The following is a 22,062-nucleotide window of genomic DNA, read 5'->3' on the forward strand; positions in this document are numbered from 1 at the left end:
TGCAGAATAAACTTTATCAAGAGAGAGCAAATAAAGACCGCCTTGCAAATGACCAAGGCCCACACTTAAATTATGAAATTTAATGTTGCACATAGAGTTGCCAAACTCACAAATATGTCCCGACTTATCTAAACGCGAAACAGAAATAAGGTTTCTCTTCAAACTAGGAACATAAAGAACATCATGCAAACTAAGGTTGAAGCCGCCTGGTAACTCCAAATTGAAGCTCCCAATGCCTTCAACCTTCACTTCATTGCCATCAGCCACTCTTAGACTTCGCTCCCCCTCTCTTATAGTTCGGATCAAACTGAATACCTGCAGTGAATTGGAAATGTGCACAGTGGCACCTGAGTCAATCCACCAAGTATTAGGAGAACAATTCACTAAGAATGATTCATCAATAAAAGATACATAATCAGTAATTGTACTTTTGTTCTTAAGCCACTCCTTAAATCCATGGCAATCCTTCTGCTCATGTTTAGGTGACTTGCAGAACTTGCACAGCCTCTCATTAGAGGTCTTCTTATGTGACACGGTCTTGCTCTTATGACCCTTAAACTTTCTCTTATGCTGCCTGCTACTGCCAGACTCAGCCTGATGCTTATGAGTGTTGCTCATGCTAACATGCCCAAAGTGCTCGCTGACCATGTTGACAACATCCTTCATCCTCTCAGCTTTCTGCCTTTCTTCTTCCTCAACACAGTAGCTAATGAGCTCAGCCATGCTCCAAGTCGCCTTCTGAGTGTTGTAGCTTATTTTGAAGGGACTGTACTGTACTGGCAGAGAAGTCATGATGAAGTGCACCAGAAAACCATCAGAGATAGCCATATCCAGTGTCTTCAGCTTATTTGCCATGTCACACATGCTCATAATGTGCTCCCTGATTCCACTTTGCCCATCATACTGTGAAGTCAGCATCTTCATGATTAGGGTGCTAGCATAAGTCTTGAAAGAACTCTTAAAGTTCTCCTCCACCTTGGCAAGGTATGCCTTGGCGCTCAGATCATTACCAACCTTGTCCTTATCAGGAATAGCACCACAGATGGCCGGAGTGATCGTGTTCTTAATGATCATGTTGGCCATCCTGTCTGATCTCTCCCACTTCTCAATGATTGTACGATCACCATTGGGATCAGCGGGCTCTGCTGGCTTGTCTTGACGTAAGGCGAGATCATACTCGCACACAGCAATGGCCACATGAACATCTTTATACCAGCTGGGGTAGTTGGTGCCATTTAGGGGCTCAATGGACTTCAGGTAGCCCGTCACAGTGTTCACTGAAAATCATGAGAATAATAACTTAATTAAACTCACAATTAAGATGCGCATAAGAAGTATGATATTAACCCTACGATGGTCTGATTAAAATCATACATAAATTTCAATTTGCATCACCGATGGGGAAAACAAACGAAATTTATCATTAAAACTCATAATTAAATCAACGATGGTCAGAATTAATTACAAGTGCTCTAAATAAACTTCCCGATGGTTCCATTTAAATAGAGTGCATCTTAATTGCTTATGGTGGATGAACATAATTTTCAGTGAATAAATGCAATTAAAACATGATTAAAAGCATTTACATAACTCATGGAAATTAATTAACATAATGCTGGTAATTAATAAGTGCAACAGAAATAATAAAAGCCTTTAAACATAACAGCAATTAAAATTAAGCTTAAATCATAAAAAACAGTAAAAGAATAAGGCTTTAACATTAAATGGGCTAAAACTCATGAAAAACAGCCCAAAAACATCCCCATGCGCGCGGCCGAAACTGCACAGTCGGCCCATTTGGCCCATCCCGCGAAAACCTAATGCGGGCGAATCTGGATCGTCTGTCATGATCTAAGGGCCACGAACTGATGTGGTGCAGTATAAAACAGTGCGTGCGGTCGGAACCCTAGTTTCCTCACTCCACTCTCCACTTTCTCCTCAGACAGCAGCAGCCGCTCGCCTCCAGTCCAGCGCCGCCCGCTAGCGTCATCCGCGCGGGGCCCTGGCCGGCAGCAGCGTTCTGGCTCCAGCCGCCGCAGCCTCATGCGCGCGGGCCCGCAGGAGCGCCGCCTGGCTCGACGCGCCGTGCCGACCGACCGCCTCCTTATGCGGGCGGGCTCCGCAGGCAGGCCACGTGCCGCGAGGCACGGGCTCGCGGCCGCCGCTCGGTTCGCCGCCCAGGGCCGCGTGCCACGCGACCGCCTGGTGGCCGCCCTGCGCACCGCTAGGAGCGCGTGTGCGGACCATCGGCCGCGTGTGCTCATGCGCGGGCGACGGCTACCCTCCTGATGCGCCGCCCCCGAAGCTCGGCTGCCATGCGCCCCGTGGGCCCTCTCGCCGGCGTGCCGTGCGAGCTAGTCGCACGGCATGCCGTCGAGGGGCTCCACTAGATGCCTCTTTCGGCGACCACGCGCGGCGGATCAAGATGCCACGCGCTGCTCCGTCAATTAGTGGTAAGCGACAGGTAAGCAACTTATGCTTCACTTTGGGTTAGGGTTAGGGTTCATGGAAAATTTGGGGATTTCTTAATGCGATCTGAAAATTTGACTCCCCTTCTTCTAATTGCTGACTGATGCATCTCATGAATTTGGATCTAAATGGCGGAAATTAACTTAACAGTGACATAAATTGGGGAAAACAGTAAGCAAAAGTAAACCCTAACCTTGATTACTTGATTTAATCATGAAATTGTCTCGGTCTAACCATGAATTAGCATAAACATTAAAGATTTGCATATAATCCGAGACACTTAGCATTAACAAATCAAGATTAATCTTAAACTTGACCTAAACCGAATTAGATTAGATCTAATCTCGTGATCAGAAACTTAATTAACCATGATTTAGATATAATCACGCGTGATTAACACATAAAAACCATTCTGCAGGATCTAATTGCATCTAAACCGTGAATCAAACTTAACTGTGCAATAAGATCTAATCTGCACAGCACGTTTTGCATCTTAAACCGACGAAAATAGAGGCATAAAATGGCTCAAAAATTGACCGTGCATGACTAGGTTAAGATGGCTCTGATACCAATTGTTAGAATTGCCAAAACTTAAATCAGTGGCACATTACCCAGAAACTTAACATAACCTAGTTCATGACAAATCAATCTAATGCGGAATAAATTGGTAAACATTATACCAGCGTTAGCAGTTGCAGCAGCCATTTACGCATGATCCGTAGAGAAAGTAGGCGTTCTTGTCGGTGTAGGAGATGCAGCAGCGAATCGGCGTCCTCCGGGCGCCAACGAGAGTGGTTGGCCTTCTAAACCCCTCCAGTGCCCTTAGCGATCAGACTAGCGGGGGCTAGGGTTTTAGAATGACGTGAATTGGTGATTAAGGTGCTAACCACGACCTTATATTTATAGGCACTCTGGGGCTGAGGGCCAGCCTCTGGAAACGGGCCTAATGGGCCTGCTGATCACAGCCCATTAGGGTTTTATCATTAGGTTTCCTTAATCGCATTTAGATGGTTTAAACGCTTCTTTAATAGTGAAGATCACAAATATCTTAACTGAAATATTTCCAACAATCTGGCGATAGCCTGCAAAGGCAGTTCTACGTAGTAGCCCCTCGTTCTTGAAGTTTTGCGTTGCTTTTTTTGTTCCATCGCTGTCGCTGCTGTGTCTTTCACTGGATTGCGTTCAAACCGGACATGGAGAATTTGAAACCGTAAGTTTGAACTTGTCTTGCAGGATAGAATTTGAAATTCTCTGCTTCTCAACCTTAATTTATCACCCCCACCTGCTCTTTTATTTACCGGTATTTTTTATTGCCATTATCCCGTACAACCTGTCTTGTAGACATAGTGCTTTTCTTATATATATTACGTATTGCTTTTTTTCTGCGAGATATATATTATATTACGTATTGCTGTGACTACTTCTGGAGGCTCCATGTTCATCGTTATACGGAACACGATAAAAAGGGATTAAATCGTGCAGAAAAGCTGATAGAAATCAGAAACTTCGTCCGGAAATTCTTATAGATCAATTATATTCTACGTCAACCATTATAAATATAGGCTAAAGTAACTCATAAATTTATATATAAATTACCAACATCCACCATAGTCAAATAAAATGATGTGTAAATATATATATAAAAAAAAGAAAAGCTGGCTCGGTCAGATAGCAAGGCGACTCCGGTCGTCACCGGAGGCCTCCTCCAACAAAACCACCTCAGCTAGCTTATAAAAGTCCAACTTATCATTTTGCTTACATGGGAAAAAGAGATGATGAGAAGAAAGAGTGTATTATCTCTCTTCAAGAGCTAGCTCATAGAGAAAAAACAGGCAGCACCCTTTATAATAAGATAAAGGTTGTAAGATAGGAAGGTAATCTTTTTGCTATAAGAGGTGCACAAGACTTGGGTGACCACAATGTTATCCAAAACCAGTCTATAGTGAATAAGCAATTGTTTAAACCCATCAAAATACATTGTGTAACTAGTCCATATAGTAGTCCTTAGTAAAGAATAGCCACATGCATATGGGCAATCCGTAAGAAATAAACAAGTATTATGCACATGGTAGTAACTAAAGATCACTTTATGTGAATCCCATGTATATATATAGACTATTCTCCAAATACATTGACGTCGCCAGTGCACTAGCTTCATCATTCGAGCATTCCAGCAGTCTTCATTTCCCTAATAGACTGACAATATTAGAAAGAAGATATACTCTAGCAATTTCCCAAAACCTCTCCATTTGCCCAATAGTTATTGGATTGTTCCAATATTTCACCTTAACTCCCCTCAAATAAAAGGAGAATTTTGGCTATTCTAGTATGTTATTTGTATTAGATGAGTTTATCGGGGAATTGTAAAAGTATCTCTTCCAATAATCTATGAAAAAGTGGTATCGGGATATCCTAATACCATCTTATAACATCTGCAGCATTTTAGGATTATCGAGGGAGTTACTTTTGCAGTCTCCCAATAATCTCATCTCACTCCAACTAACTTATTGGGAGAGTCACAACTCCTTATTTATTTAGGGAGAGTTGATGTGAATTATTAGGTTGTCCCAATAATTATTGGGAAAAGGAAATGTTAAGGGAGACTGTTGGAGCACTATTTTCTTATCAACTCTGTCAACTCTGCCAATATGGTAGTTGGATTGAGGATTGGGGAACTGCTGGAGATGCTCTTTGGCCAATCTCAATGCACAGTGTCATAGCGCAGTTACCAAGTTTAGTATTAGCTTCATACCGGAATGAAACCACCTCCATCAATGCATAATTTTATTGCACAGTTTTATAGATAAACTGTCACATTTATTTATTGATTAGTATTAATGATCAAATATGCCATGCAACCAATAGAAGTTGATGAATATGTGTAGATGAAACTCAAATCATCTCAATGGAGTTTTATTCTAATTTTATGGCTTTTGGTAATTGTGTACACCAAGTTTCATCTCCATAAAACTCTATTATTCTTTTTCTTCTTAAAATACATGTTATATCATCACTTTTATTTATATGATATGTTATTTAATGGGAATGAAACTCTATGATACTTGCACTAAGAATGGTCTTATTGGGTGAGGTTTACTTTGCGCTAGGAATGATCTTATGAGATGTTTATATCAAGGAACTGCGCTCTAACACAAGAAGCAGCGGCGCGTGCGCTGTTTGACGCGAACGCCAAAGTTTTCACTGATCGAACCGGCTGGGCCAGTCAGTCAGCCAGTTTCACGCTCCCACTCCACCCTCGTGCAATTGCAACGCGACCCACTCGCTCCGCCGGCGGACGGATCGGACGTCGGACGGCAGCGCACTTGCCGCCCCGCCGCTCCGTGCAGACCGTGCCCCTCTTCCCGGTTCAAGCCGCGCAATGGAAAGCCATGGCCGGGGCCGCTCGCTCTCCGCCCCAATCCTGGGTCTACAGTATCACTGTCGACCAGGGAGGCAGGGATGGGTTGTCCACGCTCGCCCCTGCTGCCCGGGGGTCCGTTCGGCGAAATCATCTCACTTGAAGGTCTTCCGATTCCAGCACGCTACCAGCGACTGCGGCCCGATTGGCTGCATTTTTCATTCTCTTTCCTGATACCCTTGGATGCAATTCTAGGCTTCTAGCTTCCAACAACACGCTTTTTCCTTTTTCTTTTGGTTTATTTTTCTTTTTTCCAACAACACGCTCCTAGTTTATGTCGGATTCTGGTTATGCTGTCTAGTCTATTGAAATGAGCAGTAGATATGTCCTGCAGTTTTCTTTGAGAGAATCTAGCTTTGATGTTTTATTTCGAAAAGTTCTATCTTCGACATATAGTTGAGCTACCATCTTACTGAAGATAACATTCTGATCAGTTTAATATGCTTCTTTCAATTTCTATCTAGAAAGGGAACAACTTCAAAGTAAATTAGCAATGTACTATATGTCTGCACCTGTTATATGTACTCGTGTTATTGCTCTCATTTAGGCCTGAGCAGTATCTTACTATTGAGAGTGGGATGTTCCACGTCCATCCAAATGATCTTGGTGGGCCTTTTGAAAGCTTAAGTGATGCTATGGCCGCCATCCAGCTCGGCCGCACCCCACCTCCAACCCCACCACTGTAAGATCATTTAACTTACAAGTGAAGTGAAAATGGTTGTCTATCAAAGTATCTTGATGCTGTGCTGGTGGTGTTCCATGCAGACCAAAGGGGTATCATGTCACTCTAAAGAATGGGCTCTTCCACATACATCCTGATGAGCTTGGTGGTCCTTTTATGGGACTAGCTGATGCCGTTGGTGCTATTCAGCAAAAACTGCATCCTTTTGACAATGAGAAGGCGGGGTGGGAGCAAATGCTTAGATTTATAAATTTGTTGTAAGATTCTGCCTTAGCTTCTAAATTATCATTTTCTAAAAAAAAAGCTTCTAAATTTTCATAACAAATTTTACCATGAATGACTTATGTGCTACTTGCTAATATTAATGTTGATGTATGGGAAAATCTTTAACTTTTTTTTGCATGAAAATAGCATGTGCTTTCCCACAATTAGGACAGTGGATCGATATTTACATGAAAGAAGGATTACTGTTGATTCTTCTATTTTGCTCATGCTAGCAGTTGAGGAGGATGACATCTTATAGCTTTATAAAATTTGTTCTCATGTTGTTTAATCTATGCATGCTATCAGGTCAGAGAAGGATCCTGATTTGACACCAGCCACTGTCTCACCACAACCTGAGCCGCGTGAGGACCCATCAGAGTAAGAGCTGCATCCAACTAACCTTAATTCCAACTTTTGTTGACTAAATAATTGGCAAATTGTTTTTGCTAGTCTTTTTGTTGCTTTCCACCTTGCTAATATTCAGCCTAGTAACCCTATATAGACATGTTATTTCACGAGTCCTAATGTTGCAAAAATGTCAAATTAGCAATCCAGCCAAGTAAACAGGTTGATTTATGAGATGCTCTGGTGCTCTGGTTCCTGCATGCTTGCCCGCATCTGCATCTCCATGCATGCATGCAAGCGCACCTACTGCTCTTCATGTTTGTGCATTAGATCCTATATTCTTCAGGTTTCAGTTGAGCAAGTCTGTTGGCCCCCTACACAGTGCTATGCAGTTAGTTTAGCTATATGAACACATCACTTATAAACTGTTTTTTTTTCTTTTTACAAGTGTAACATGGACTTGCCCTCCTACCCCTAATTTGACTTCACCCTATAAATAGTTTGCAGTTATTTTTTGTGGCATTTCTTGATTTCTCCATCCAATAGGAATTCTTGGGGATTGATTTCACATTTGTTTTGCTGCTTTATGAACGAACCTACAACAATCAAAATATGACTAAATTCATTTATAAATTATCTCTAATTTTTAACACCATCTCCTGCCTCAGTCAGTATGATCTGTAAATTGTGCAATGTGTTTTTGATGTGCTGATTATACTATGGTGCAATGCAGAGATCGGTGCTCCTCTGCAGATCATTTGGAGTATGACCCAGTCAACCTGGAAGCAATCAGAATTTTTGAAAGGCTAGAAGAGGAGGAAGAAGAAATAAAGAATGGGATGAAATGGATGCAAGCCGAAGGTACTAAAGCATCCAAGATCTATTTATCATCCATCGAAACAAAAGTAAGTACTCCCTCTATTTCAGAATATAGCTATTTTATTTTTTTTCATGTCAAATCTTTTAAACTTGCTATAGATGGTAAAAATCATAAAGATTGACAACATAAAAATTATATTTGTTTATTTATAATAAAATCAACTATCATAACATGTAACCTTTTCTATTTAGAAGTAATTATTTTTGGAGGTATTATTGACCAGATTTTTTGGATCTATACCATTACAATTATCACACTTCGGAGATATATCATTACTATTTGCGATATTGTAAAGATGCTATTACAATTCCACTGTTCCTGGAGATACGCCACTACTTACCCCTTAAATATGTTTATAAAAAAATTTGGACCAAACTACCCTCATCTTCAACCTCCCACCCCTGTCTCATTTCTCCCCCATCCTCCATCATCACCCACCCCGTGCGACATCACCAGGGTTAACCAAACCGACCGGTCCGGTCAAACCGCCGCCCTCCGGTAGCGGTTTACCGGACCGGTTTGACCGGTAACCGGTGGAAACCGGTTGAATTCAAATCTAAATTCAAATAAATTCAAAAAATCCCGTGCAACCGGTTCCGACCGGTTTGACCGGTTTACCGGCCGGTTTTACCGGTTTACCGGTCGGTTTGACCGGTTTGAATTCAAATCCAAATTCAAAAGCTCCCGTGCAACCGGTTTACCGGCCGGTTTGACCGATGGGCCTTAATGGGCCGGCCTATTTTTTTCTTTTTCTTTTTTGATTTAACTTTAAATCCCCGCAAACTATACTAAATGAACGAATTTTTGAGAAAATTTGACACTATTAGATTCATTGCACCTTGAAGTATTTTTAGGAATTTTTTTGAGAATTTTTTATTTTTTGAATTTAAATTTAAATTTTGAATTTTGGCCGGTTGGGTACCGGACCAAACCGGAACCGGGCCGGACCGGTTTGACCGGTAACCGGTCAAACCGGACCGGTTCCCACCGGTTTGGTCAACCTTGGACATCACAACGTATCGGCGTGGAGGTAGCGCCACGATCTTAGAAGAAGGCCATGGCGGCTGCCGCGGTGGCAGGGGCGACGCTGAAGACGGTATTGGGCAGCGTTAGGGAGGTCGGGGCCTCGGAAGACGGTTGGTTTATTGAGCCCAGCGCCGGCACCAGCGGCGAGAGCGGGAGCTTCGAGGCAGGGGCCGCGGCCTTGGGGGAAGGAGCGGGGGCATCTAGGTCCAAGCTGGCACGGGGGCGGAGGCCTAGGGAGACGTCGCAGGGGCCGGCGCCGGGGCGCGAGGCGGCAGAGTGGGCTGCGCCCGAGGCGCGAGCGTCGAGTACGCGCCCAGAGTCTGGGATGTGTGCCATGGGAGGAGCCGGAGAAGGTGGCTGTTGCTGGAGAGAGAGGAGAGAGGGGATGAGAGGTTGAAGAAGATTGAGGATATTTTGGTCCATAAATTTTAAAAAACACATCGAAGGGGTAAGTAGTGGCGTATCTCCAAGTACGGTAAAATTGTTATGGGATCTTTACAATATCGTGAATACTAATGATATATCTCCGAAGTGTGATAATTGTAATGGTATAGATAAAAAATCCTTATTAGTCAAAGATGAAAAGGACATTTGTGTTCTTACCTCTACTTTACAGTGCAATGTGATTTTACCCTTATTTTTTTCATTTTGTGATTTAACCCTTACTATTCACAAGTCAAACTGATTTTTTCCCTAGTCAACCTGATTTTGCTTGTAGTAAACGGTCAAAACAGGGGCAAAATCACATTGAATAGGGGTAAAATCACGTTGACTTATGAATAGTAAGGGCAAAATCACAAAGTTAAGAAAAACGAGGTATAATCACAATTGTACTGCAAAGTTTCCTTGCTACTATGAACTTGTCTGAATTCTAAACTGGTTGTCATTTTTTTCGCTGAACTGGAATTCCATAGACCCGCTGCACGCTCATCCCAGATGCAGAAGCTCTCCGCTCAGCTCCCACGACACTCCCGCAGCAAAGACAGGAGGCGTGGTTATTCGTCGCCATCCTTTTTTTTTTTGCCTTTTTTTACAAAGCACGCAAGTGGTAGCTTGAGTCAACTGAGTTCCTTCCACATGTGGGAAGAGCCGCTCAAGTCAACTACCATGCGCAGTTCCTCGGCAGAAATACGAGAGGAAACAACGCGCGCGCGCGTCATATTTTTTGCTTTTTGCACCGCGTTCCGGGGGCTTCCGGCCGGGTGATGTTCAAAGGATGTGTGACCGTCTCTTGTTGGGAACCGTGCTTGAAACTTGTTTACATGCCCATGCATGGATGATCGAGGCCACGACGTTGAGAAGAGAGCGTGCGGCACGCGCAAAGGTAAACTTAACGGACGACGGGCAGAGTCGAAGCAACTCTCCGAGCAACTAGCTTTGCATTGGCGTGTGTCCTACTCATCTCTTTGGCCAGTAAGTAGTTGAAGTGGTCAATCGCTCTGTTAGTTTGGCTTGACAGCCAATCAGTCAGCAGTACTGTTCTTTTAGACTAAATACAGCTACCAGCCAGTCAGCAGTACTATTCTCTCAGATTAATTTAGCACCAGCCACCAGTCACAATCAAGCGAACACAGCGAATATAATGATCCGAATTCTGATTTCCGAACCACACCACCGCGCTCCACGCATGGTCAGTCAGGCTCGGCAGCTGCATGGCTAGCTAGCTGCTTGCAACAAATAATGGCTCGGCAGCTCGTTGCCTTTTTCAAAAAAAAAATCCTCTAAAGATAACCTACCTTTTAGATTCGCATATGTTTGCGTTCAGCAATGCAAATTGTAATCATGCTACACAATTTAAAATTAATCATGCAGCATTCTGTCATGTACATATATACAAGACGCACATATATATGATGTACACTCAACCACTGATTATGATAACATTACGCGTACAGGGTAGAGAAGAAGAAAAATGCCAAGAAAAGACACTTGATTATACGAACCCGCCGTGATTAGGAGAAAGTAGCACGCCTTTTGGTTCCGAACGAAGCAACCAAAGGATAACTTGCCAACTTGGGGTGGGGGATCTGGTCTTGTCCAGCGTTCAACTCTGCTTTTGACATCGGAGTAGTATATACATGTGTGTGTCCGATCCGCGTGTGCATCCACATGCGAATAGGAACAGTAGCAGTAGCTAATAAGCTTAAGGAAACCAACATGTTGCCGTTCAGTTTTGCCGTGTAGCTAGGTACATGGTAGATGCCCTGTTATCACCCTGCTCCCCGATGCAATACCCTCTACACACGGTGCTGAGATCACGAGCAGCGGCGGTGGTTCTTCCTCAAGATGAAGGCGGCGAGAAATCTCCTGCATTTCCTTCTCGTGGCAGCCATCGGCACCGTGGCCTGCGTTGTGCTGCTGCTCCAGCAGCAGCGTCCTCATCAGTGGCTGTGCGACCCGGCTGTGCCGGCGCCACATGTAGAAGCGATGGCCACCTTGGGCAATAATACGACTCAGGAAGCTGCCGATCCCAGCATGAAAAAGCTTGTTGCCAATGGCAAGGTACATACATGCATATATGCTTATAATTAATATGTTAATAACTTCCGCATCGACCATTATAGTTAGTTGTGCATTTGTTAGTTATCTGCTGCTTATATATGTGGGAATGAACTCAATATAATGCGTGTATGTGTATTGTTATTAGCAGAAGAACGGCAGTTCAGCTGACGGCAAGCTCTCGGAGGTGCTGAGGGCGGCGGCCATGGAGGACAACACCATCATCATGACCTTCACCAACGAGGCCTGGACGGCGCCGGGCTCGCTCCTGGACCTCTTCCTGGAGAGCTTCCGCATCGGCGTGCGGACGGAGCCCCTGCTGCGGCACCTGGTCATCGTCGCCATCGACGGGAAGGCGTTCGAGCGGTGCCGGCGGGTGCACCCGCTCTGCTACGCGCTCCCCGTCGGCGGCGACGGCGTCAACTTCGAGGCGGAGCAGTCGTACATGGCCGGGGACTACGTCGACATGCTGTGGCGCCGGCACCGGTTCCAGGCCCGCGTCCTGGAGCTCGGCTACGGCTTCGTCTTCACGGACGTGGACATAGTCTGGTTCCGGAACCCGCTGCTGCGCATCCCCGTCGCCGCCGACTTCGCCATGTCCTGCGACTCCTTCTACGGCGACAACCCCTACGACCTGGACAAGCGCGCCAACGGCGGGTTCGTGTACGCGAGGCCCAGCGCCCGGACGCTGGCGCTCTACGGGGCCTGGTACGAGGCCCGGAGCAGGTTCCGGGGCCAGCACGAGCAGTTCGTGTTCGACAGGGTGAAGCACGAGGTGGTGGCGCGGAGCGGCGTGACGGCGCAGTTCGTGGACACGGACTACCTCGGCGGCTTCTGCGAGCGGGGGAAGAGGAGGGACTTCCACAAGCTGTGCACGTTCCACGCCAACTGCCTCGTCGGGCTCAAGACGAAGCTGGAGAGGCTCCGCGGCGTGCTCGACGAGTGGAAGCGGTTCAAGGAGAAGGCCGGGAAGCCGGGCAGCAACATCACAGCTCTGACGGACTGAATTCGATCATGTCACAGTTCAGTTGCGTACCCAACAATAATGGTGCTGTGATTGTTGATTGATTTTCCCTTGTTTGCTGAAACAGGTACTTTGGCATTGCTATGCATCATCGCCGTTGTTCTTCTTCCGACAGCAAGTGCATGTATGCTTGGCGATTTGACGTCTAGTCATGTGCGTGCAGCCAGTTTAAGTTACGTTCATTAAGCTATAGTACTCTTTTTATTACACATATAGTTATCGAAAATACCTAGCTAGGCGAGTGTTTGCGCATGTATGTGAGAACGTCTTTGTTCATACTGAAAAATACTTATTGTTTTTATATAAAGCTTCCGCAACGGGTACCGGGAGTGCTGGGAGGGAGGGGGATTCTATTCCCCGCATATGCGAGGGGCGAGAAACACATCGCAGGAGGCTTTCGCCGCCGCTCCCCCACCATCCCCTAGCTCCGGCGCCGCCCCCGGCGCCTCCGCCGCCTCCCTCCACCGTCGCCAACCCTAACCAAGCTAGTTGCCACCGCGCCGCCGGCTTCTTCTCGCCCCCGCCGCCGGCCGCCGCCCACCGGGGGTCCTACCCCGGCCGGCCGGCGGCGCTCCCGCGCCGCCTCGCCCTCCGCCGGCCGAACTGTTGCCGCCGCCCATCCTCCACCGCCCCGGCCCGCTCCTCTTCTATCGCCGGTGGCCATGGAGCTCCCTGAACCCAGGTAACCCGGAACCCTAAAGCTCCGCCGCCGCCCTCCACCACGCCGGCGGCCGCTCCCCCCACCTACCACCTCTCCCCGACCACCCCCTCCCCCTCCCCAAGCTTCGGCCACCGCTTACCTCAACGGAGAAGATGAACAGAAGCCACAACATCCTCTTCTGTGATTATCGATAGGAAATTGCATATGCGATAAATAGATTTTCCCGGAGATAGCCGCTACTGCTCCCTCCAGTACCAGTTTAGCGGAAAAACCTAGGTACCGGAAAGGCGTCCGCTAAAACAGCGGACGGCTCCATTCCGAGTGGACGTAGAGGGCGTCTGCCATGCGCTCGCACCGGCCCCACTAGTCTCCGGCCATTGCTCGTCGTCCACCCCTGCTCCTCCTCCTCCCCTTGCTCCGCTGTCGCGATGCCCAGGCCACAACCGTCGCCTGGATCCAACCGCCGCCGCCGGAGTTCAGCTCCCCATGGTCTGGACCCGGGGGGAGAGAGACTGGAGGCGACGCCGATGGCCCGCGACCATGGCCTCTACGCCGGGGAGCTAGAGCCCGGAGCGGATCCGGCCGCCGCCGCCCATGGATCCGGCGAGGGAGGAGGACACCACAGGAGGGAGCTAGGGAGGAGGAGGAGGAGGCCGTAATCGAGCTCCTCGCTGTGTGCGCTGCTGCGTGCCGCAGCCCGCAGCCCTGTCATGGCCGCAGGCAACTCCGCTATGCGCCGCTACTCGCTCGCCAGCCCCGCACCTCTGTGCGCCTCCATGCGAGCTTCTATTCCCGCAGCCAGCGCGGCTCGGCCCCTCCGCCGCCGGCCTCGCGCGCCGCGGCTTCCGCGGCTCGGCTCCTCCCTGCCGGCCCCGCAACCCGCGGCCCCCGCTCCTCCACCGCCGGTCGGTCTAGGCCTCCGCGCGGCGGGTGAGGACCCGTTGGGTCAGCGGAGGAGCAGGGGAGGGAGGGAGGAGCAGGGAGCCGTGGAGAGAGAGGGCGAGACACACACAGAGAGAGAGACGGTGGGGTGGAGGCGAAAAGGAAAGGAGAGAAGAAAAGGAAGAAAAAGAAAAGGGGAGGACGAGAAAAAAGAGAGAACATAAAAGGAAGTGTGTTTGATAAAATGGGATGATATTTGAAGATGGTTGAATAAAATATGTGGTAGTTGATATAGAGGGAGATATAAGTATAAATGGGTGCGGAAGAACTAGATAAAGATGAGAGAATCTCGATGACCAGGGCATTGTTTGGTTCGCGCTAGGGTTCCTAGCACACACAAGCCGAGAAAGGAATCTTGCATACATGGAGTACTAAATGAAGTCTATTTGCAAAAACTTTTCAGAGATGGGTATAACTTTTCGCGACAAATCTAATGATAGTAATTAATCGATGATTGGCTACAGTGATGCTATAGTAATCATTCTTTAATCACGCGGTCAAAAACCTCATTAGATTCTTCAGGGTTCCTAGCAGAGGGGTTCTGGAGTTGGTTTTGTAAAGTGGTTTTGTTTGACACCGTAATTAGCGGTCAAAGTTTTCTAGTGGTCCCTAGTGCAGGGAACCAAACAGGCCCAGGATGTAATATTCTTTTTAGAGGAAGAATTGAGAGTATGACGAGTACGAACAGCTTAATAAGCCAGGCTCTATTACTTTGAGTCCCTACCCTACCGGATGAGTTAGTTACCTGTCTTCACTCTCAACTACATTTTATTAGTTAGGACTATATTAGTCAGTAAAGTAGTAAAAAAGTTTATGAAAATTTTTGTTACTAGTTGAGCAGTTAGTTAATTTGGTTAGAGTTAGTTCGCACAATTCAGTTACTTCAAATTTAATCGGTGATTCAACTTGCATATATTTCTGGTAATGAGGTGCGAACTAGGATGTCGTTAGCATGTCCATGTGTCAACTTGCTGGTTTTTGCCCATATATATTATTACTGATGACCGTGATGATGGAGCATGGAGCTTGCTCATCGACGAGCCACGAGCGTGCACCGTGCATAGCTAGCAGCCTATCGCTCTATAGCTATGCATGCAGAGACGTGTATCCTACGGAGAGTAGGGAGTACGGAGTACTCTCTCTTGGGTCAACGAACCCAAAGCGCACACATCATATGCATCGTCAGAGTTAGCACGCGCCAGCCAATGGCATGCGCGGATCGACCAAATTCCGCACGGCGCCCCCTGCTCATCAGTCACCTGCTGCGCCAGCAGCTACGCGGCGGAGCAGCGGTACATGCCCGGGGACGGGGAGTACCTCGACGCCGGAACCGGTTACAGGCCAGGGTCCTGGCGCTCGGCTACAGCTTCGTCTTCACGGACGCGGACATCGCCTGGTTCCGCAACCCGCTGCTGCGCATGCGCATCCCCCAGTCGCCGCGGCCCACGGACATGGGCCCTGTTCGGTTGAGCTTTTACGAGACTTGTTTATTTATAAGCTGACTCTAACGATCTTGAAAATCTGATGTCCTGAACAAATAGAGTGTTTGGCTGATAATACGTCTTTTTGTTTGTAACATTGATGTAAAGGCAACTTTCACCATCTTTGTGAAGTTTGAGATAGAAATCTAGTTCTATTAAAATGTAATGTACAATAAAATTCAAATTAACTCTCATTTGACCCATTGAAAGTGCTACAAAATACTAAAAATTACAACAATAAATCAACCAACCAAAGCTGAAGCAAATGCATCGCGAAGGAGGAGACGGCCGGTGGTTGCAATAGGGAGGAGGAGAAGAAGGCCGGCGGCCAAGGTCAGCGGGCGCAGCAGGGAGGAGGAGAGAGCGGACATGCGCAGCAAGGAGAAGGAGAAGGAGATGGCCGGCAGCCGGTGGCAGGGAGGAGGAAAAAAGGCTCGCGGCCACTGGTAGGGAGGAGGAGAGGGTCGGCGGTAGGGAGGAAGGAGAGGACCGGCGGCCCCAATTCAGATCCGGTCAGGTGGGAGAGGAGAGGACCGAGGGACTCCAAGGGGAAAAGTGTTGCGTTTCTCAGAAAAATGAGGAGCCGCGATTCGAAACGCAGTACTAGGGAGGATTTTTTGTGGTGGTGTTCCAAATAAGTAAGTTGATAAGTAGCTAGGATGTTTGACAAAAGTATTTGGTTTATTCTGCTCATAATCTAATCATAAGCATTCCCAAATAGGGTCATATGGTCGTCTCCGGCGACTGGTTCTCCAAGAGCAAGCTCTATGACCTCGAAAAGCAGGCCAACTGCAGGTTCCTTTATGAGAGGCCGCAAGAATGGGCCTGACGACGGCAGCGTTCGACATACTCCCTCCGTCCCACAAAGACGGTTCATTTAGACTTTAAAATTTATCACACAAAAACTGTTTTTTCATAGTGTAACGAGGTCATCTAATTAAAGTAATACCAAGTACTAGAAAACTATGTAGAGAACAGTATGGAGCCAATTAAATACTTAAGTAGATGTTATTTTTCTTTTTCCAATGCATTTGCATTTATAAAAGATCTTGAGAAAAAATAAACATAGCGGCTTTCAAACACAATTGCTATAATTAATTGTAACACCCTAAAACTCTAATTACAGTATATTATTTTTCTTTGTGCATTCATGCTGGATAGATGCATTAGGCCTTTTTGCTGTGCAAATGTGTGATCGTTGTTAGGGCTTCGTTTGTTCGTTCGTCGTCATAGTTTAAGCCCTGTTAGGGCCCAATTTCCCTCTAGCTATCTTTCTCTCTTCTTTTCCCAGCCAACTCAAATCTTTTCTTCTAGTTAATCCTATACATCTTCCGGAAGGCGGGAAAGCTATCAAACTTCTACTTTAAGATTGGTGCATAAGATACATCCAACGGTGATAAACGGAGGTGGATCAGAAATCCGGAAAAAAAAAGACATACCTGCACGGCCCGGAGCTCCGTACAGCTCTACCAGACTTGCACCTGACTTGCATTGGGGTGCGTGTTACTTTGTTAACAGAATATTCAAATGACCATAACTTTCAAACCATATACCCAATTTAAATTCCGTTTGAACATAGACGTTGTTCATAATTAATATAAAAAAATGAGATCCAATTTGCATATATTATTTATATTTTAAAAAACTCAACAAATTAGGTGTACTATTTCAACATTTTAGTTATACCATTTCAACATTATTGCATAAATGTTGAAGTAGTTTATTTTAAATGTTGAACTTAACTTTTGCAAATGTTGAATCTATTATTTCACATTGGATGCATGCTGCATGCACTATCTCTAGCAAAAATAACGAACTAGTAATGCAGTGAAATCTCAAATGTGATTTGTCACGAAGTAACTAAAATCTCAGTGCAACAATGTAAAGGAAAAGTTCATAGTTCTGACCTAGTTAGCGGTGCTCACGTTGCTCCATTGTTGTTGGGCTTTTATTATTCGTTAGTGGGCTTTATAGATAGATCGCCTATTTATCTTACGGTATAGGAGCCCCCGCAACACCTCGACATACTCATCGATCCGAGTACGGACGCCCTCGCTTCAGCAACGGACTCCGAAATTGACGGCCATGTTCCGCTCGATCGTGTGTGCTAAGGGCATGTACAGCGCGTCGGTACATCCCGTCGATTTATCGTCAGTTTTGCAAAAAAAACACCCCCCGCGTGCCCAACGACGACCCGTGCGTCGTCTCACCAGACGACGGGGAGGTCCCGTTCTCCCAGGCCGAATCGACGCGAGTCGCCGCCGCTGTACCGTTCGTCGTCCCGAATCGCCGCCGCCGCCGGATCCCGCGCGGAGAGAGCGCGCGCGGGAGATTTGCCCGCCAAATCCAGGTTCCTCCCCCATATAGCCTCTGCTCTCTTCCCCAATCTCCCACTGCTCCGATCTCCAACTTCCCTCGCCGGATTTTCGCCAGAGTTTGGAGCTCAGGATGTCGACGGCGGCCGCAGGTAGCAAGAAGAATGGAGGCACACCGTCGAGCTCGGATGCAGCGGCGGCGGCCCCAGGCCGTACCCTAGGTCGCGGTGGCGGGTCAGCGGCGATGGCTGTCCCCTTCGATCGTGGTGGCGGGTTGTCGCGCTCTCTCGGTCGTGCTGTCGGTTTACCACCGCCGCCTCGCTCTCTCGGCCGCGGTGGCGGGCCAGCATCGCCAGCAACCCGTCCACCCACCATGGATGGTTTCAACGGAGGTGGCTTCCCCAATTTTTCAGGTGGATTCCTATTCCCTTCACCTCTGGATGGATCTTGCGGAGGTGGCTTCTCCATATCTTCATCTTTGTTGGATGCGGCCGGCGGTGAAGCCTCTTCTCCTGGATCATGGTTAGTAGACGCAGTATGTTTGTGACTACCCTGGATATCTGTAGTTGTTTGGTTCTGGCATATTGGTAACTGAAAGAATGAAGTACAATATCTGTAGTTGTTTGGTTCTGGCATATCTGTGCTGCAACTCTTAGGGATGCAGCAAATACTGTAAATTTCCAGTACAATATTTTCATATGCTGGACAAATGAACATTCCCAAGGTTAGTGTTACTTTCCATAGGATTTAGAGCACTACAACATTAGTATAAGGCCTCCTTTGGAACACAGGAAAGAAAAAACACAGGAATAGGAAAAACATAGGAATGCCATAGGAATACAGGTGCAAAACAGAGGATTTAGAAACATAGGAATTTTGTAGGAATGATTGTTTGGATGGGCTATAGGAAAAACACAGGAATCTTAGTTGAGTGTTAGCCATAATGCCTTGTGTTACTTTATTAGTTTATCTAATCAGTAGTAACTATTTCATTTGATGCTCACTGGAAAATGGGCCCATGAGCAAGAGGCATGATTAACAGCAGCAGCAGCAAGAAAGTTTCTCGTTCCTTGTGCACAGGAATTTTACAAAGAGGTTTGAGTGGATGCTAAAATTCCTATGGAATTGGTGTGCAAAGGGAAAGATTCCTATGGAATGCTAAGCACCGTTCCTGCAATCCAAAGGATAGGAAAGGAAAAAAAATCCTATGTGAACAGCATTCCTCCAAAAATCCTACAAAATCCTATAATCCAAAGGAGACCTAAGTTTCCATACCATAGTGCTACCACTGCTCAACTTGGTAGTATTTTCATATTGCAGTTTGAAATGTATAGGCAAGTAGTATTTATCTTTGTACCTATCTTATTTATCATCAGTGGAACATAGGGATCAGAATGCTAAGCTGTCTATTAACTAGCACCCTTGTTCTCTAATTTAGGGTGTATGTTATAATATTGTCACTTGTGTAACAGCTTGTGGTTTTCCACAGGAACAATGGTGGTTTCATGAGCTACTTCAGTAATCAGCCACATAATTCTCATTTGGTTGGGGCAATAAATCAGGCACACAACAATGATGGTAGTTCACCACCCGAAGTGGAAGTCTTATTGGGGAATGAGAATAAGCATGAGAATGAGAATGAGAATGAGAATCATAATGTAATAGCTGAGAAGAGGACTGAGAAGAGGATCATGTGGAATGTGGATGAGGATGGTAGACTGATGAGCGCTTGGATAGAACATTCAACCGACTCAACCTGTGGAGCGGATAAGGGTGGTGGCCAATATTGGGGTGAGGTTGTCGAAACGTACAACAAGACTACCCCTCCACTTCGAAGAAGAAGTGCGAAGCAATGCAAGGATAGATGGCACAAGATTAACAAGTTGACAGACCTCTTTGAATGTGCTTACGTAAAGGCTCGTAGAGTATTTACAAGTGGATATTCAAATGAACAGTGGATTGATGCAGCACACAAGTTCTATTTGAATGACAACAAAGATAACAAAGATGTTGTTGGACCCTTTATGCTGACGGAGGTTTGGAAAATTTGTCGAGATGTGCCAAAGTGGAAAACATACAATGAAAACTTGAAGAATGCACGCAAAAGGAAATCATTTCACCTGGAAGGAGACTCTGAGGAAAATGAGGACACTTGTGATGAGACGCCAAAGCGACCAATGGGTCAGAAGGCAGCTAAAATGGCAGCTATAGTAGCTAAAAATGGCAAGGGCTCCAGCAGTAGTGATGATGGTCACTCAAAGGAGTCTCCTATTGAGCTAGATAAATTTGATAGGTATAGCAAATTCCAGGAGACAAACAATGAGAAGCACATGAAGCTATTGGACAGACAGGAGAAGATAGCTTCTGATAAGCTAGAGGCCACAAGAATTGCTCAACTGACAGCACAAGATTACAAAGAAGGGAAGAAGCTTGAGAAAGAGACAAAGATGATGGAGACTTATAACAACCTCGCCTTACAAGATACAAGTTCAATGTCTGATGAGGAAAAGGCGCAGCGAGTTAGTATGATGAAGAAGCTTGAGAATGCCCTTTTCCCTGAAACTGATTGATCAGGTAATTGTGGTGCTTGGCCAAAATAGTATTAAGATTCACTGTATTTTGAACTTTTGTTTTGAATACTATGGTGTCCTTTTTTTTGAATGAATGTTGCCAGTTCTGTCTATGGTAGATGCACCTGAATGGCTATGGTGTCCTTTTTTCTGTGTGTTTACTGAATATTACACATTCTTCTTGCAGCTACCATCAAGATGCCATTTTCAGGACTGATCATGCATCGAGGTGAACCTGTGCTGCATATATTTGCATCATAGCTGTTGGTGGTTGTGAACCTGTGCTGGTTGTGAACCTGTATTTGCATCATAGCTGTTGGTGGTTGTGAACCTGTGCTGGGTGTGAACCTGTGCTGGTGTGAACCTGTATTTGCCTTGAGCATGTCTGTAGTTATCAATGTGGAGCACTTTTGTCAGTTATCAATGTGAATGCAGTGCTCCACTATCTGTTTCTGAATGTCAAAAGCCATGCGTCCGGTGAAAATGCAGTGCTCCACTTTCTGTTGGGTGTGAACATGTGAATGCTTACTGAATTGTTGGTGCGTCAGTTTTAGAATGCCAAAAGGTGGTGCGTCAGTTTTTGAAAGCCAAAAGGCATGCGTCAGTGCTTGTGGCCGGGGCCTTTGTTCTATAAAATGGAAGCATCACGTCATTCTGTATGCATTTCCTTTTCTCCATCCATGCTCCTTTTCATCAGCCTACTGTAGGAGCCTCTGTACACTTCTCCACCATCCCACAACTTGCCATCGTGACTTTCTGAATGGAGCAAGCTAAAGAAATACTAGAAGATTTGATCGCAGATGAAGTCGAAGATACCGACGAGTTTGAGGTGTTCACCGTGGAAGACTTGATCGCAGAGGATGAGATCTTTGATGAAATAGTAGCAGAGGCCGAGTTGAAAGGAGAAGCATCAACTGTACGTCGCCGTCGACGGCACAGTGGGCCAAAGAGGTACATACCAAGGAATCGTGAAAAGGCTCTTGATGATCTTGTCGCTAATTACTTTTGTGCAAATCCTATCTACACCGATGAGATGTTCCGTAGGAGATTTAGGATGAACAAGCCTTTGTTCCTCCGTATTGTGCATGCACTTAGCAATTGGTCCCCTTATTTCACCCAAAGAGTCGATGCAATTGGTAGAAATAGTCTTACATCACTTCAGAAGTGTACGGCGGCTATCAGGATGCTAGCTTATGCAACCTCGGCTGATCAACTTGATGAGGTCTTGAAGATAGCCGCAAGCACTTGTTTGGAGATTTTGGGAAAATTCGCTGAAGGTGTGATTGAAACATTTGGTGACGAATATCTACGGCCTCCAAGAATCGATGAACTTGAACAAATCTTACAAGAAAATGAGGCTCGTGGTTTTCCTGGATGCATGGGAAGCATCGATTGCATGCATTGGGTATGGAAGAATTGTCCGAAAGGTTGGGCGGGACAATTCACAAGTGGTAAACAAGGAGTTCCTACTATGATCCTTGAAGCA

The 22,062-nt window shown here is 46.2% G+C and overlaps 3 protein-coding genes across 3 annotated transcripts; 2 read left to right on the plus strand and 1 right to left on the minus strand.

Moving 5' to 3' along the window:
* Positions 1–259: 259 nt before the first annotated feature.
* Positions 260–3,174, minus strand: LOC120662751. Its single transcript, XM_039941831.1, has 3 exons — positions 3,150–3,174; positions 429–1,277; positions 260–315 (listed from the first exon to the last, which is right to left on the minus strand). The coding sequence occupies exons 1-3, from the start codon at positions 3,172–3,174 to the stop codon at positions 260–262; spliced, it is 930 nt and encodes a 309-aa protein (XP_039797765.1).
* Positions 3,175–6,922: 3,748 nt separating this feature from the next.
* Positions 6,923–12,902, plus strand: LOC120661169 (uncharacterized protein At4g15970-like). The gene is made up of 4 exons (XM_039939901.1): positions 6,923–7,211; positions 7,912–8,083; positions 9,999–11,586; positions 11,735–12,902. Exons 3-4 carry the CDS (start codon positions 11,371–11,373, stop codon positions 12,587–12,589), a joined length of 1,071 nt encoding a protein of 356 aa, XP_039795835.1. The 5' UTR covers positions 6,923–7,211; positions 7,912–8,083; positions 9,999–11,370; the 3' UTR covers positions 12,590–12,902.
* A 5,322-nt stretch (positions 12,903–18,224) lies between these two features.
* On the plus strand, positions 18,225–20,992 carry LOC120658910. Its single transcript, XM_039937033.1, has 3 exons — positions 18,225–18,528; positions 19,496–20,580; positions 20,764–20,992. Exons 1-2 carry the CDS (start codon positions 18,251–18,253, stop codon positions 20,574–20,576), a joined length of 1,359 nt encoding a protein of 452 aa, XP_039792967.1. The 5' UTR covers positions 18,225–18,250; the 3' UTR covers positions 20,577–20,580; positions 20,764–20,992.
* Positions 20,993–22,062: the final 1,070 nt, after the last annotated feature.

This window comes from Panicum virgatum, chromosome 2N, assembly GCF_016808335.1.
Source record: "Panicum virgatum strain AP13 chromosome 2N, P.virgatum_v5, whole genome shotgun sequence".
NCBI lineage: Eukaryota > Viridiplantae > Streptophyta > Magnoliopsida > Poales > Poaceae > Panicum > Panicum virgatum.